Genomic DNA, 16,686 nt, shown 5'->3' on the forward strand with positions numbered 1-16,686 from the left:
ACATCACATCCCCTATTAAGGAGAGGCACACTACTTTAGTTTCAGCAAATGTAGTATATTAATATGATATGATGTTTGTGTACTTCTTTTCACCTTCTATTCTTACCAGGTTGGCTGAATGATCAATTACCGGGGTTGAGTTCTTAAACTCCATATAATTCGTACAATTTGTGTTTTCAGCTGATTCAGTTTAGAGAATCACAAGATCATTCTCAAGGTCTATCCAATTCATACTGATGATTTATTCTTTTATTTATTCAGCCAAGTGGGTTAGGTTGTTTCCATCCGATAGGCATGTGCCCGAAACGTTTCACCCCTACTGCTGCATTTTCCCCACCGGCGCTCTGTTATTTTTAAGCCCCTCAAGGCGGCAGTGTTCCTCCCTGCCGCCCTGTTTTCCCTATTGGCCGGAAGTGGCCAGAAGTAGCGAGCGCGCGTGCACGTGCGCTCGCTACTTCTGACCACTTCTGGCTGATGGGGGAAACGAGGCAGCAGGGAGCAATGCTGCCGCCCCAAGGGGCTTAAAAATAACAGAGCGCCAGCGGGGGAAATGTGGCAGGAGGGGTGAGTACACCCTCCCCTGCCCTTAAAATACTACCCCTGCCAGCACCGAAGATATTCGTGCACATCCCTACCATCCGGTAACTGTAAATAGGTCACCTTAAGTGGCACAGCGGGGAAATGCTTGACTAACAAGCAGAAGGTTGCCGATTCGAATCCCTGCTGGTATGTTTCCCAGACCTACAGTATATTGGGCAGCAGCGATATAGGAAGAGGTTGAAAGGCATCATCTCATACTGCACGGGAGAAGGCAATGGTAAACCACTCCTGTATTCTACCAAAGAAAACCACAGGGCTCTGTGGTCGCCAGGAGTCGAAATCAACTTGATGGCACACTTTACCTTTCTTTAAATGTAATAGAGGTTAAGTGTTTGCAGACAAAAGTACCCACAACGACTTCAATATAAATCCACTGTGTTTGGTTTTTTGCTTTGCTGAGTCTGCTTTGCAGACTGGTTCATAGAAGTGGTGAGATGCCTTTTGGATTATTTTATGTGTATAAACTTTTTAAAATTAGCTTTTCTACCTTATTTCTAATGTAACTCAAATAAAATGTTAACTTCATTTCTGGAGTGTGTGTTTCATTTTCTGGGCAGTTGGCAAGCAGCTTTTCAGAATCCAATAAATCCATAGCTAAATCTGGCTACTGGGGAAAATTAGGAATTAAAAAAAATATCCCAACAGTAACTGTAGGTGGACCTCCCCAAATCAGGGGTGTAGCTATGAATGAGTAGATGGGTTCAAAGAACCTGCCGTCCCCCACTCCACCCCTCCTCATTTTCTTCTTTATATCCCTCATTCCAAGGGGCCGTTGGGGAGAGGTGCGAACACGGGCCCCCTCTCACCTAGCTACGCACCTGCCTCAAATCCTGTGTTTAGACCATATCTTTTCATATTTAGATCTCTCATATATAAAAGGGCTCAGCTTAGCTTAGCCCAGCTTGGCTAGAAGAGAATCTTGTATAGACTGGTATTTGGGACATTAAAATAGTCTTCCAGATCTTTGTAACATACTTTATTTTATTTTAAGGGGTGGGTGGGTTGTGTGTATTAATGTGCATAATCATTTAGCATACATGTATACAACATCCTGAAATGGGTGTAGGTGCTTTAAAATTAATCTTGGAAAGCTGAACCTTTCTGCTCTGAGAGTTGATAAGCCATTATAAGAACCACTTTCTTACACAGATGGAATAATCAAGGAGAGAAAGGAGTCTCTGAAGGATGAGAAAGAACTCCAAAAGATCCAGGCGAAGAGACACCTGGATTTTCTTGATATTCTTCTCTGTGCCAAAGTGAGTATTGAGGGGAAATAATTTATTCCATCACTGAATCTGTTAGATCTAGTGTGCCAGTCATTTCCTTATGGCCTGGACTGCCTATGCCCCTTTAAAATCAAATAAGGACCTTGCAATGGTCATTCATGCCTTTCTAACCTTGAAGCTAGGCTACTGTAGCCTGCTGCATATAATATTTCATTTTAATGAGTATTTAGAAGGTTTGGATAATGCAGAAAGTAACGGCACATCTCCCAATTTATCTTTTAGGATGGTTGGGTGGGGGGTGGGGCAAATTCTGGGCACCAGTGTTAACACATCCATATTGGCTTCCAGTTCTCTTGGATACTAGGAGCCTATTCTTATTCATTAATATGTATGTATTTATCCTTCTTTTGACCTATGAACACTTAAATGGCACAGACCCAACATAATTAAGAGGTTGCCTCCTCCTGTACCTTCCTCCTTAAATGGAAGAATAACCAAATTTCTTCTCTTAAGAATGCCATCTGTGCACTGTTAGAGCACATGAATGCAGACGAGTGTTCTCACTGGCTATTCCACAACCGTGGCACTTCCTTCTATTGTTGATCATGAAAGCCAAAGCCTGCAGAAGTGGTGTAAAACATTCTTGTTTGGTCTGGCTTTTGAAGTGGAGAGCAAAGATTTTAACATTTATTGAACTGGTGTGTCTGTTCATAGATTTAATTTGTATGTGCATGTGTTTTAAAGCTTATGTTCACCTGCCTAGAACCTTCAGAATAGGTAGGGCACTAATGCAGGGAAATACATGAATTCCAGAGTGTGTTTTTCTTTTCTGTCATATTATTGGATCTGTCAGTTTGCCTTTTGGATTCTTCATTTCAGATCCTTTATGCTATTTGTTTGGTGTCAGTTTGTGTCCATCCATCGTGTGTTGCACACTCTAAACCTGGCCATGTGGGATAAGCTTGGTCTTTCTGGGGCTGCAGCCAGGCGAGACCTCCCCACTGAAGGCCCCAGTCTGCTGTTGCCGCAGCTGCTCTTTTGGAAAGGTGCTGTAAGATAGCAGCTTTCTTCCACTGGAGCTGAAGGGTAGATAGATGTTCAAGGAGAGGCAGCTTGAGCTGGCCCTGTTTGAACACTTGATCTCTCAGGATGTTCCAACATGGTGGAACTCCACTTTTCTTTTGCTTCAGTGCCTGCAGGAGCAAGAGCTGTCCATCCACACCCTGGCAAACAGGTATGGCTTGGAAGTGTGTGACCTATCCAACCATGAATGGGTGCTGATTTTCAAGGTTGGCACTCGAGCTGTTCTTTGTTGCCACAGACAGCTTGTGTGCTAAGACGACTAGGCTTTGCCTGCTGCTCTTCTCCACAAGAAGACAGTGAGTGAGCTCCAGTCCATGCTGACCACTGAGGAGGCAATCGCCTTGGCATGTCGGCTGAGGACAGGAGTGTTGGATCGCTCAGGATTCCTTTAGTTGCATTATTATTTATTTTATTATTATTATTTTATTTCACACACTTCTATACTGCCCCAAACTCACGTCTCTGGGCAGTTTACAACAAGCAAACAAACAAAAAGTTAAAACATTAGTTAAAATAAATAACAAAAAAATTAAAACAATAGTTAAAACAAAATAAATGACATAGTAAAAGTTAAAATATTACAACAATTTAAATTTTAAAACATCATTTTAAAATGATGTTAAAACATGCATTGGCAGTGTATGTTTTGTCCTGCCTATGTGACCCAAGGATGAAAGGCAAAGTGGTAACCCCTGACCAGCTGTCCAGGTGGAGGCACCTCCTGGTCCTATGGGGGTCTTGGGGAAAGGTTAAAATTTGTTTAAAATCACTCACTTGTCCATTTCTTTTGTGGGCTGGGTAGTAGGTAGCACCCATCATGCCCTGGCACCCAACCCACTTTGGTGTCCCCAGGAGCTACCCATGGGGAACAAGGGAGTGTTTTGAGTTTTCCCATTGTCCGCTGTGGCTGAAACACGAAACGAACTTGAAACATTTCGAGTGTTTCGACTAATTGTTTTGAGGATTTTGCATTTTGTTTCGAACTTGAAATGAAATGCAAAATCCATTTCGTGAACATCCTTACTGTACATGTGTTAAACATAACATTTCAAAAACTGTATGCATGTACAGATCTGTACGTGCATGCACTGTACACAGACTGAACACATGTTGAACATACCATGTTGATATGGCTTACGTTTGACTTTTGTTTATTATTTCCAGTTCCTGCCATGGAAATGAAGCCTTCACTGCAATATATGCATCTATCCATCTTCCTCCTGATTAGGGGATTTCAAATCCTTAATATCTAGTGCAGGGTTTCTTAACCTTGGGCCCCCAGATGTATTTGGACTACAACTCCCATCATCCCCAGGCATGGCCTTTGTGGCTGAGGATGATGGGAGTTGTAATCCAACAACATCTGGGGGCCCAAGGTTAAGAAATCCTGGTCTAGTGTGCAGAGCCTCAACCAAACACAAATATCAAAATATGAGGAGTAGTGGATGTCTTTCCTATAAATCTAAAACCTATTCTTTTCACTGACCCTTTAATTCACATGTAGCTGTGGTCATATGGGAACCATAGTGGGGCAACTGAGCTGAAAAGACCCATGCACCAGCCCCACATCAGTGATTGTGCCATTGACACACAGGCAAAGCCATGTGGAATTGCACCATGTCAATCATGATTGGAGTGGGGGGGAGCACTTTTGACTTACCTGATCAGTGTTGCAATGATGGAAGAAGCTGCATTTGGCAGCATTCTCCCTTCTGCGCAATTAAAAAATAAAAGTACAGAAGTCCTCTGTGGGTCTAGACCTAGTAACTTTGTGCCCCCAGACCAGAGTCTCCAAGTTGACTCAGAGGCTCTCAACCTATCCTGTTCATATGCCCTATGGAAGTTTTACTCCCTACCACTTTTTCCTTGGGCCTCCTTTCTTCAGTTTCAGGGCTTGATTGCTACCTCCTTTTCACTGTCTGGATATGTTCTTTATCTTTAGAAGTAATTAAAATGTGCTCCTAAACTACCAAATTCTATGAAAAGGAATTGTGCAGCTTTCATCATGTTTCATCATGATAATGTGATGAAACATGAGATGAAAGACTTGTTTCATCGTGATAATGTGCTGCAGCAATGAGAGACAGCTACAATTAATTCCTGGATAAAATCCTACTACTAGTGATTAATTTTTAGGATGAAAATGGTATTGGACTGTCTGATGAAGACCTCCGAGCTGAAGTGGACACTTTCATGTTTGAGGGTCATGATACCACAGCCAGTGCTATCTCCTGGCTGCTCTACTGTATGGCCCAAAATCCAGAACACCAGCAGAGATGCAGGGAGGAGATAAAGGCAATTCTGAAGGACCATGACACCATTCAGTGGTGAGCACCCATGTTTTATTAGATAATTTCTCTGTAACACTGTGACTATAAAGGAAACCTTACATCTTCACAAGAATGTGACTAAGGAAACTAGGGGTACAGTAAAGCATAATGCTGAGCTGGCAGGAGGGACCCATCCAGCCTAACACAAGCCTTACTACTTGCCTCAGTGATGGATATTGCTTGGAGTGCTTAGCTGATTTGTGGCCCAGAATTAAGCAGTGGAGGTTCCAGCAGCCTCCCTTGTTTTGGGCCACTGCCCCACTCCAATGCTTTGCTACCACTGCTACCCACTTCTCCAGTATTGTCCACCAGTGAAAGTGAGAAAGAAAGTTGTGGCGGGGCGGAAGAGCGAGACACAAAGGAATCTTTCCTTCTTTGCCCCATCCTTTGTCCCACTACAGTTTCTTGTAGGTTCTGATTTATTGCTTAAAAACACTTTTGAAATTATTTGCTAGTTCCTGGAATTCAAGTCATACAGAGTGCTAAAGTACCAAATAATGTTTTATGTTTGTTATATATACTGTGTGTAATGCTTTTGCTTCAAACTTTAAAAAATAAATAAAGGGAGTTTCTCTTGAATGTAACCAGAACAAGGCCCACCCTGTGTAGCTTTAGCTGGACTACATGATTCATTGTTTTCCATTGACATATCCAACATGCTGGGTCTATTGTGCTTGTTAAAGGAGGCCTTGATGGTCTTGCTCAAGATCACCCTTGTGGAGCTCCTTCAAAATCAGTGCTGCCACAGTTGTACAGCACCACTTCTTCAACAGCACTGATCGCAAGGAGTTGCTCAAGAATGCTTTTGCATAAGACCACTGAGGTTGCCTTCTACAAGCGCAGCAGCCATGGCATGTTGGAAATGCTGAAAGAAGATTTCACATCAAGTCTGCAGAGGTTACCTCAGCAGGACTTGGAACTGTTCTCCAAGGAATTCTTTGTCCTGTGAGTTCAGCATACAACCCTTCTAGCCACTGGTCTATTTGGTGGGCAGGGGTTGTGTGCTCTCTTTACCAATCTGTTTGTGCCTTCTGTGTTGGAGAGAGTGTGGACTGGGTTTTGTAATGTCATCATGACCTCCCTTTCATGGCCACATGCTGACTGGTATCTTCTATGAGTATATAATGTCAGTGAGCAACATGGGGCTCGTTTTGATGATGCTATCTACCAGCCTCACTCATTAGCAATAGCAATAGCACTTACATTTATATACCGCTCTATAGCCGGAGCTCTCTAAGCGGTTTACAATGATTTAGCATATTGCCCCCAACATTCTGGGTACTCATTTTACCGACCTCGGAAGGATGGAAGGCTGAGTCAACCTTGAGCCCCTGGTCAGGATCGAACTTGTAACCTTCTGGTTACAGGGCGGCAGTTTTACCACTGCGCCACCAGGGGCATTACATGATAACAGGGATGAACATACATGCCCACTCCCCTTGCTGGACTGCTGCTCTGCTGAACATAATAGGGATGTGCATGAAATGCAATTCGGAGTCCAAATCATGGCACGTCGATTGAAAACAGAGGGACTACACATCCCCTTTAACACAGAGAGCTGGTCCATACCTGCTACTCTGCTGCACGCTGTCACTTCTGTAATCATGGCACTCCCCCCAGCTATCAGCACATGCTGCTGGCACTGCCCCCCAGCTGACCTCGTGCAATGCCATTGCACAGGGGCAGCTGGGGGAGAGCACCACCGGTGCGTGCTGATAGCTTGGGGTGGGGGGAGCCATGATTACGGCAGTGGCGGCATGCAGCAAAGGAGGAGGGGAATGCAAAGTCTTTCTGCTGCAGCCTCCTGTCTTCCATGATTGGCCAGAAAAGATGCCAGTCAAGCTGTCCTGTCCTCTGATTGTTTGGGGGCTTCCCTAAGCATTGTCTCCTTGAAGCGGTGGCAGCTGGAGGTGGGAGATACACAGGCTGTGGCATTCAGACCGTGTGTGTATTTTTACCTTTTTTCACCTTTCAGGGTGGAGGAAAGGTTAAAAAAGCCAGCCTGTGTATTTTAACTCTGGCAGGGGTGGAGATGGTTGGGGGAGGGGTGCAAGCGATCAGAATAGCTTGGCTGGCACCTATTCTTGCCAATCATGGAAGAGGAGGCTACAGCATCAGGGAGGAAGGGTTGAAGCATGTTCCCTTCTCTCTCTTTTTTAAAAAAGCCTCTCATTCTTTTGAGTAAGCTGCAAGTTTCCATTCTTAACCAGTACATTTGTCTACTGCAGGGAGGGTAAAACAGCCCTGGCCCTTACTGACCAATTCCCCTGCTACTGGTATAGTTATAGCACCTTTTTTGTATATACAGTAGTTATTGTGCTTTGACACTGCTGCTGAGGAGGAATAGGATTCCCATGATGAGCTGGTATAACTGCTGCTGGCCTCATAGAGCCATAGGATTGGCCTGCCTGTGAAACATGTGGGCAGTACATGGTCTTGGGGCTACAGCTGTTGTCTCCTTGAATGCCTCTGGGCACGTTTCACTTATCTGTTGGCTTACTCTGACTGTTTCCAGGGATGATATCAATAAGATGACTTACTGTACTATGTGCATTAAAGAGAGCCTCCGCCTTTACCCTCCAGTACCAGGAGTTTCACGTCAAATCAGCAAACCCGTCACATTTTTTGATGGACGAACTCTACCTGAAGGTTTGTTCTGTTCCATTCTGCTCTAGTAGTCAGAATTTGTTTCTAGAACTATAGATGGAACACATGTCAACTTTGATAGACATTGAGACATGCACTTAATAGACAATAACCCCCACGGGCCTCAGAGGGACTTATATAATGCTTAGGATCATATTTACTGAATGGCCTCACTCAGACATCATTATAAAGCCCTGCTGTAGCTGGAGAAAGTCCGCCCCCACTGCGTCACTCACCCCTGTGCTGTGCAGCAGACAGTTACAATGGGGCTTGTCTGAAGAGGGAAGAGCTCTCCCGAAGGAGGCATGCATATCCATGATTGCAAGCGATCCACCGTCGCAATCATGGGTGTGCCTGCCATCATGGGAAGGGCTTTCCCCTCTTCAGACAAGCCCCATTGTCTGTGGAATGTGGGGGTGAGTGATGTGGCAGATTTCCACCCCTCTGTACACGTGGTTTTTTGTTTTTTTTTAATGTCTGAATCAGGCTAACGCCTTCTAGTCTTGAATGCATCATTTTTTAGTATTGTTGATATAGAATAGAAAGTGGAAGGAACCTGTTTTCTTCATTGTAGCTTTTTCATTCAGCTTATGGATAAGATATCTATAAGCTGATATCTTCTCATTTTAAAACTATCATTTCATAAACAGCATAGCTCTGGAGCCTTCCCCTGGTGGTTGGGAGTGGTGCTGCTCTTAAGAGAAGCCTATTTTACCTGCAATAGATATAGATAAGATTTAGAGAGGTTAGAGAAAACTAAAGGAGGAAATTGGAACATAGGAATCTTCCATATACTGAGTCAGACCATAAGTCCATCTAGTTCAGTATTGTCTACACAGACTTGTAGCAGTTTCTCCAAGTTTGCAGACAGGAGTCCCTCTCAGCCCTATCGTGGAGATGTCAGGGAGGACACTTGGAACCTTCTGCTCTTCCGAGTGGTTCTATGCCCTGAGGGGAATATCTTACAGTGCTCGCACATCTAGCCTCCCATTCATATGCAACCAGGGTGGACCCTGCTTAGCTAAAAGGACAAATCATGCTTGCTGCCACAAGACCAGCTCTTCTCCAGTGGTGAGCAGTTGATACTGGTCAATCAAACTGAGGTGATCAGCATATCCTTTCATGAGGCATTTTACAGTTATTAAAATCTTGCAAGTACTTGGACAGCAGTGTTTTTAGAATGTCTTTATAGAGGCATTTTTTAGGATGAGAGTTTTCCTCTCTCCGAGGAAGGCATTAAGGCTTTCAAGTGAAGTCTTTGCGTGCTTTCCAGTTGCCAAGCATTAAGTGTTGGTGATGGCAGGGTCCACAAGCTGCCCAGGTAGGAAGCAGCAGTGTTGGGGAAAATATGAACTTTAGCCAGCCTAGAACACAATAAAATCATAGGATCTGGCTGATGATTTGATTTCCCTATACCAATGAGAGGAAAGACACACCCTGCTCCAGGAGGTTTGGAGAAGGACCTAGTGGGATGTTATACTTGTCTTGTATGCAAAACTAACTTTATTGGGACTCTGTGGGAGGCTAACCAAGATTGGCATACTGTTCCATATAGGCTTCTGCTTTCTTCATTAGCAGGGGCACCAAAGCAAATCTTTCACACATGGACAATGAATATGTCAGGGCAATTCTAGTTCCAGCAGCCCAAAACCCATCTTCAGAGCTCTTTTCATCTGCCATTTTTATCTTTGTTCACTGTTGCCCCATTTTCAAACATGTCTTGAACATTCCACTCACTAATTCAGTGGAATGTAAGTATTTGAGAATTCCTCAAATTATTTATATTGCAATGGTTATATTGATGTCGGTAGGTTTATTTCTGTAGTGTAGAGGATTAAAGCCTTTGTCTCAGAGCAGGCTCACATGAGGGAAAGAAATGCTGAATCATCCTTGCTGAGCTGCCTGGCTAGGCTTCTCCTAAAACTATTCCGTGTTATCAGTAGGTTCAAAATGCTGCCACCATCTACCACCCCTCCTATCATACTTATTGGATAAGTACAAAAACCCTCCACATGCAAGCCTACACATGGTCAGAAAACTGATAGCTGATGAATGTTTGAGGACATGTTTGCACCAGAGAAATTCCTCTTTGTGCCCCCGCTTTTCCTGAGTTAAAAAGCAACACTGAGAGGCTTGTAAAAAGAAAAGAACTAAAAAAACAAATTTTATTCAGTTACTACAGACTGCTTCCATCTGAGGCTTTCTCAGCTTTTAGATACAGTTAAGAATACTTAGTAGGTTACAAAAATAGGTTGTCTTAGGCACACTTAAATGTTTATAGAGTCTTTTGCAATGCCCTAGGTAGGATGGGCGTAGGCTAGTGTTTCTTTTTTTAGTTACATTACAGGTAAACTATAATAGAACAGTATCAGCAATATGCAAAAGCACACACATCAAAGAAATATAAAATCCCTAACACAATGTCTGACTAAACAAATTAAACTTCCCTTTCCCTTGAACTCACCAAATTCCTGATGAGAATTCAAGCTTCCTGCCCTCCTGTCTTTCAGGAATCAGCAGAGTTATTCTCCTGCAGCCAACCTCCAGCCTAGCTTCTTCTCCCAACAAAGAACTCTCTTCTTCTTGGCAACAGCTCTCAAGGTCCCACCCACCTGGTGTGCTGATTGGCTGAGCCCTGGAGTTCACCAGCCTGTCATTCAAGACAAGGGTTCACTTCCAGTTAACTCTTTAAACAGAGAGGAGCCTGGTCATTACAATTTCAGAATATGTAGACTATAAATCACAGTAAAAGCTCTTAAGCAGTTTAAATTTCCTGAGTAAATATGTCCAAATACTGAGTGACGGGGAACTTGAGTATTTCAAACCTACACAGCACCATAGTCAATTCTTCCCCAACAAACATGCAAAAAAACTGTAAAATTGAGCCTATACTAGCTTTTACTTATCTCAGGTCATGCCTCTCAAGCTGAGCCATTTTCCATATTGTTTGTTTGTTTTGCAGAATCTTGGGTTGCACTAAGTATTTTTCTCATCAACAAGAACCCGAGCATATGGAATGACCCAGAGGTATGTTGTTTTAACATTATGACTATTTTCTCATAAGGCAGTGATGCTTCTTCATTTTGATTGAAAAAAGGCATTACTGGATACTATTCTATTTTTGAATTAGGATTTTTTAAAATGGTGTCATACTGTACTGAACATGGAAAAACCTGCTGCTTTCAAAACTGTAGCTGGCACTTCTCAAATACTGTCTTATAAAAGTAAAATGGGAGCTTGAAATGGCTGCTACCATGCTGTGGGCTGGGTCAGCTTTAACAAATTATTCCAAGTCTGGATTTGTCCCTGCAGTGAATGACAGATGAGGGGTATTCTCAAGATTAACAAAAGTGACCAGTGATTTGGGGAGTCTGCTCTTTTTATGGCATATGAGAGAGATTTTGAAACTGATTGGTAGTCTCTAATAAATGTGCTTCTTAAAGCAGCTGAAGAAATAACAATGTATATTTCATAGTAACAGACTTTTGAAAACACTCCCCCACCCGCCATTTGTAAAATGGAACTTAATTCTTTCATTTTAGGTATTCGACCCTCTGAGGTTTTCTCCTGAGAATGTATCCAGCAGAAACTCCCATGCCTTCCTTCCTTTCTCTGCTGGACCAAGGTGAAGTTGATGGAATATAGACATAACTTACAATACTTTTAAAGATATTAAATCTTGAAGTTAATAGTTCTTCATCTAGAAGTAGTGAATACCACAGGAGATTCTGAACGCATTGCACCTATATTTTGACACCCAAATGGGGGCAGTACTTAAAACCAAACTTGCACAGGTGAATAACAGTTTGCAGTGGCAAGGCAACATTAGGGTATCCCAGAGGAGCAAAGAGATTCAGAGATGTGGCCTTTTGAAAATAAGCAAAGTTTATTTTTTGTATAAGGTAAGAGGCACAAGGCAAAACTGTGGTATTTGGCAGCTTTCATGTAGTCTGTTGTGCAGGAGGTGAAGGCAACTCCCAGAGGGAAAGTGGTGGGAGGGATTGGATAGAGGCTGGAGCAGCTGTATACCTGGCATCTCATATTGGACAGAAGACCAAGGACAAGTATGCAGAAGTCCATGAGAGGTATGAGGCAGAGAAAACTCTGGTCCAAGTTTACTCAGTGGTTGGTCATGCTCTGACACACATGCAAAATTTTCCCAGGGGCAGACAAATCAAATCCCAACTGTATGAGGGGATATGGAGAAATGGGGAGACTGCTTGGAAACTAAGGAGGCCAACTTGATATAGTATCAGCCACGTGGAGATACCTGAGGGAAAACAAGTATTAGGGGCTGCATTCATGGAGACTGACCAGGTGGCTTCTCAGGGCAGTAGAAAAGCAGAGTGACTGTTCCCCTCACATCTTGAGAAGAACACAAGTGGCCCCCGACTAACTGAGCAAAGAGGCACCTTTCTAAAAGTGGTGAGTCTCTTTATTTAGCAGGGAGAGAGCAACTGGCCCTATCCTTCCCATCACAGCATCCCTCCAGTGGCTATTGCTGGTGTCTATCTTATGTTTCTTTTTTAGATTGTGAGCCCTTTAGGGACAGGGGAGTTGTTTTATTTTATTTTACTGATTTATTTATTTGCTTGCTTTTATTTCTTTGTGTAAACCACTTTGAGAACTTTTGTTGAAAAGCAGTATATAAATATTCGTCATATCTGTATTTGTCTGAAGCTAAGGTCGTTTTTAGGGATTTTCCCTACAAGGTTTCCCTGTGGAACTGCCAAGGTGGGAAAACAAGAAGTACAAAAGAGAACACAGGATTGTTCTAGCATAGCATTTGAAGAGAGTGTGTAGGTGAGTTGGTCCCCAGAAAAAAGGGCTATATTGTGCCAAATCTGAGCAACTGTCTGGAAGTTTGTTTTGATTGCATTTAAAGGTGGGGCAGGAATCACCTTTTGTTCAAGACTTCTAGTCTGGTTTGCCTGCAACTTTGGCTTGATTAAGATTACAATGAAATCGGGATGGGGTCATCACCTCTCCAAGAGTCCTTGCATCAGTTCAGGGTTGCATGACATAGAGGTATGATCCAAATGGAGACTGCTTCCCTCCTGGCATCAAATGCTTGTCAGGGTATGGGTTCTGCTCAAGAAGCCAACATTCTCAAAAGTGTGGGGAGGGGAGAAATAGAAGTTGGCTGGCAATGGTTCAGGGTATCTGCAGCCTTGCACAGAGACAGTAATTAGTAGCATCCAACCATTGTGTAAATAGTTATTCCAGCTGTCTTGCCAGGTCTTTGACCTTGGGGAGCAGAGCCAACTGCCTACAAAGCCTTACCTGCTCCTCTGTAATGCCAGGTCGGTCCAGAATAAACCTGAAATCATCCATGATCTGATTATGGATGAAGGGGCTGACCTAGTATATATCACAGAGACTTGGATGGGAGAGGCTAGTGGCCCAGTCTGGTCCCAGCTTCTCCCTCCAGGGTACTCTGTTGAGGAGCAGGGGAGGGGACATGGGTGGGGAGATAGAGTGACTGTGGCCTATAAGAATCTCACTTGCCAGGATCCCTGTTGAAGTGTCTGGCCATACTGAATGTGTGTACTTAAGTTTGGGGACTAGGAATGGACTGGGACTTCTGTTGGTGTACTGATCGACCAACTGCCCAACTGAGTCCCAAACTGAGCTGATGGACTTGGTCTCGGGCTTGGCATTGGAGTTCCCAGGCTTGTAGTGGTGGGGGACTTGAATGTTCACTTTGGGACCAATTTGTCCAGGACGGCTCAGGAGTTCATAGAAGCCATGATGATTATGGGCCTATCCCAAGTGGTCTCGGTACTGACTCATGTTGCTGGTCACACGCTTGATCTGGTCTTTCACTCTGAACAGGGTGGTGTTCCATGAGTGGGGACTCCTGTGATTACTGTCTGGCAGGGAGGCTGTTGTAGAGGGCCTGGTGTAGATTATAAATGCTTCTCTGAGGGAGGGCAGAATGCCTCCTTGTCTCAAGGAGGCAATCATTAGACCGCTTCTGAAGAAGCCTGCCTCATTTAAGCAACTAGACAGGTTAGGTCTGTCTCCAGCCTTCCGTGGTTGGGCAGGGTGATTGAGAGGATGGTAGCCTCCCAGCTCTAGGTGGTCTTGTAGGAAACTGATTAATCTTGACCCATTTCAAACTGGCCTTCAGGTGGGCTATGGGGTGGAGACTGCCTTGGTTGGCCTGATGGATGATCTCCAACTGGGAATTGACAGAGGGAGTGTGACTCTGTTGGTCCTTTTGGATCTCTTGGCAGCCTTCAATACTATTGACTATAGTATGCTTCTGGAATGTCTGAGGGGACTGGGGTGGGAGCACTGCTTTGCAGTGGTTCCACTCCTACCTCACGGGCAGATTCCAGATGATGTCTCTTGGAGACAGTTGTTCTTCAAAATCTGAACTTTTGTATAATGTCCCTCACGGCTTCATATTGTCTCTGATGTTTAACGTGAAACCGCTGGGAGAGATCATCAGGAGATTTGGTGCTGGGTGTTATCAGTATGCCGATGACACCTAAATCTATTTCTCCATGTCAACATCATCAGGAGAAGGCATAACCTCCCTAAATGCCTACCTGGAGGTGGTGATGGGCTGGATGAGGGATAACAAACTGAGGGTGAATTCAGATAAGAAGGAAGTACTTAATGTGTGGGGTCAGAACTCGATTTTGTGTGGGGTCAGAGATTATTTTGATCTGTCAGTTCGGGAAGAAGTCATGCTCTCCAGGAAGGAACAGGTATGCATTCTGGAAGTGCTTCTGGATCTGAACCACTCCCTGGTGTCCTAGGTTGAGGCACTGGCCAGAAGTGCTTTCTTTCAGCTTCGGCTGATACACCAGCTGCGACCGTTTCTTAAGAGGAAAGACCTCAGAATGGTGTTACGTATGCTGGTAACCTCCCAGCTGGACTACTGCAATGCTCTCAGTGTAGGGCTGCCTTTGTACGTATTATTATTATTTATTTGATTTCCATACTGCCCTTTCAAAAATGGCTCAGGACGATTTACACAGAGAAATAATAAATAAATAAGATGGATCCCTGTCCCCAAAGGGCTCACAATCCAGAAGAAACATAAGACAGACACCAGCAACAGTCACTGGAGGTACTGTGCTGGGGGTGGATAGGGCCAGTTACTCTCCCCCACTAGTCTGGAAACTGACATTGGTCCAGAATGTGGTGGCCAGGTTGGTTTATGGGTCATCTTGGAGACATCATATTACTCTTTTGTTGAAAGAGCTATACTGGCTGCCGATAAGTTTCCGTGCAAAATTCAAGGTGCTGGTAATAACCTATAAAGCACTAAACAGTTTAGGCCCTGGGTATTTAAGAGAATGCCTTTTTCGCCATGTGCCCTATCTCCCATTGAGATCATCTGGAGAGGTTTGCCTACCGTTGCCACCAGCTCATCTGATGGCTACGCAGGAACAGGCCTTTTCCATTGCTGCTCCTGGGCTTTGGAATGTGCTCCCTGTTGAAATAAGAGCATCTCCCTACACCTTTTATAAAGGCACTGAAGATACATTAGTTCACCCAGGCTTTTTATTGGATTTACAGTTTTAATACCTTTAATGTTGAGTTTGAAATGATTTTAATGTTTTGATCATTTTATATTTTGTTCAGTTTGTATTGTTTTTGTTTGTTGTTGTGCACTCCCCAGAGAAGTATGTTTTGGGCAGCACATAAATATTTTAAATAAATAAATAAAGCAAGGGTTGTAATGTCCCTAGTATTTCACAACTCTACAATTCTGTTTGATTTTGTGGGATGGGGGATAACATAGTAGCATATGCCACATCATATTTGCTTGTCATAGACAATCAGTTATTCATAGTTGCTAAGAACAACTGTCAGAATTGACCCAGAATCTCTTTGTATATACTAGATATTTGTGGGCAGCTTTTTTTTTGGCAGTGAAATCAGGATTCCCTTTTTTAGAGCTCTCTCTTTTTAAAGAGCATGAGCAAAATAAGATCGTGCATCCATTCTCTGTGCAGTGTCCTTAAGGTAGACTTTCCTTATTGTAAGAAATAGGAGCTTAATACATGCAGTAAATGTTTATGGCTTTGCTAATATTTAGTTGTAAGTACAGCACTAAAGCTGATTGTTGGGAGTGGGAAGGTGGTCCATTGTAGCATTTATGAAACTCCAGTAAATATTTCTGGAAAGACTAATAAGTAGCTCCTGTTGAATAAGGAATGTTAAAGGTTTGGAAAAGGCAGAGGTTTCCTTTTTAATTAGCTCTTTGTTCTTTCAGAAATTGCATTGGGCAGCAGTTTGCTATGAATGAGATAAAAGTGGCCCTTGCCATGACTTTGCTTCGATTCGAACTTTCTCCTGATCCTACGAAACCACCTCCACTTCCTATCCCTCAGATTGTGATGCGTTCCCAGAATGGGATACATCTTCACTTGAAAAAAGTGGTGTGATGCTGAAACTATGGAAGAAAGAAAAATTGGTGGTGAGGGAAGGAAAACATAGACCGTGACACAACTTATTTGATGTTTCAATAAAATCATTTAACAATGAACATTTTGAACCTATGCAACACTGAGCTGCAAATTTATTTTTGTATTGAGAAAGGGCTATAAACCAGCAAGATTAGCTTCACCCTGCTGATTCCTGCATAAGCTTACAAGTAGGCAACAAAGTGATCATCAAGAAACTTGGCAGTTACAGGACTCACTCCTAGAAACAGAGTCTAAAAGCAAGCTCCTCTATGGCTGTCCAGGGACTGAATCAAAGAAGGCTCTATTTGGATTCCAGGAATCAGGTTATTCAGGCCAACTACAGAGGAGGGCCTCTGCTTTGGATCAGTTGGA

The 16,686-nt window shown here is 43.4% G+C and overlaps 1 protein-coding gene across 2 annotated transcripts in view; it reads left to right on the forward strand.

The window, feature by feature from the left end:
• The window catches only part of LOC128324693 (cytochrome P450 4B1-like), a 37,938-nt gene extending 21,544 nt beyond the window's left edge, over window positions 1–16,394 (forward strand). For both annotated transcript variants that reach the window (XM_053249546.1, XM_053249547.1), the window contains exons 7-12: window positions 1,750–1,856; window positions 5,046–5,236; window positions 7,755–7,888; window positions 10,848–10,912; window positions 11,428–11,510; window positions 16,122–16,394. In XM_053249546.1, the coding sequence (XP_053105521.1) occupies window positions 1,750–1,856; window positions 5,046–5,236; window positions 7,755–7,888; window positions 10,848–10,912; window positions 11,428–11,510; window positions 16,122–16,293 (752 nt within the window). In that variant the 3' untranslated portion in view covers window positions 16,294–16,394. The remainder of the gene's footprint in view (window positions 1–1,749; window positions 1,857–5,045; window positions 5,237–7,754; window positions 7,889–10,847; window positions 10,913–11,427; window positions 11,511–16,121) is intronic.
• Window positions 16,395–16,686: the final 292 nt, after the last annotated feature.

The sequence above is a fragment of the Hemicordylus capensis genome, chromosome 4 (genome assembly GCF_027244095.1).
Source record: "Hemicordylus capensis ecotype Gifberg chromosome 4, rHemCap1.1.pri, whole genome shotgun sequence".
NCBI lineage: Eukaryota > Metazoa > Chordata > Lepidosauria > Squamata > Cordylidae > Hemicordylus > Hemicordylus capensis.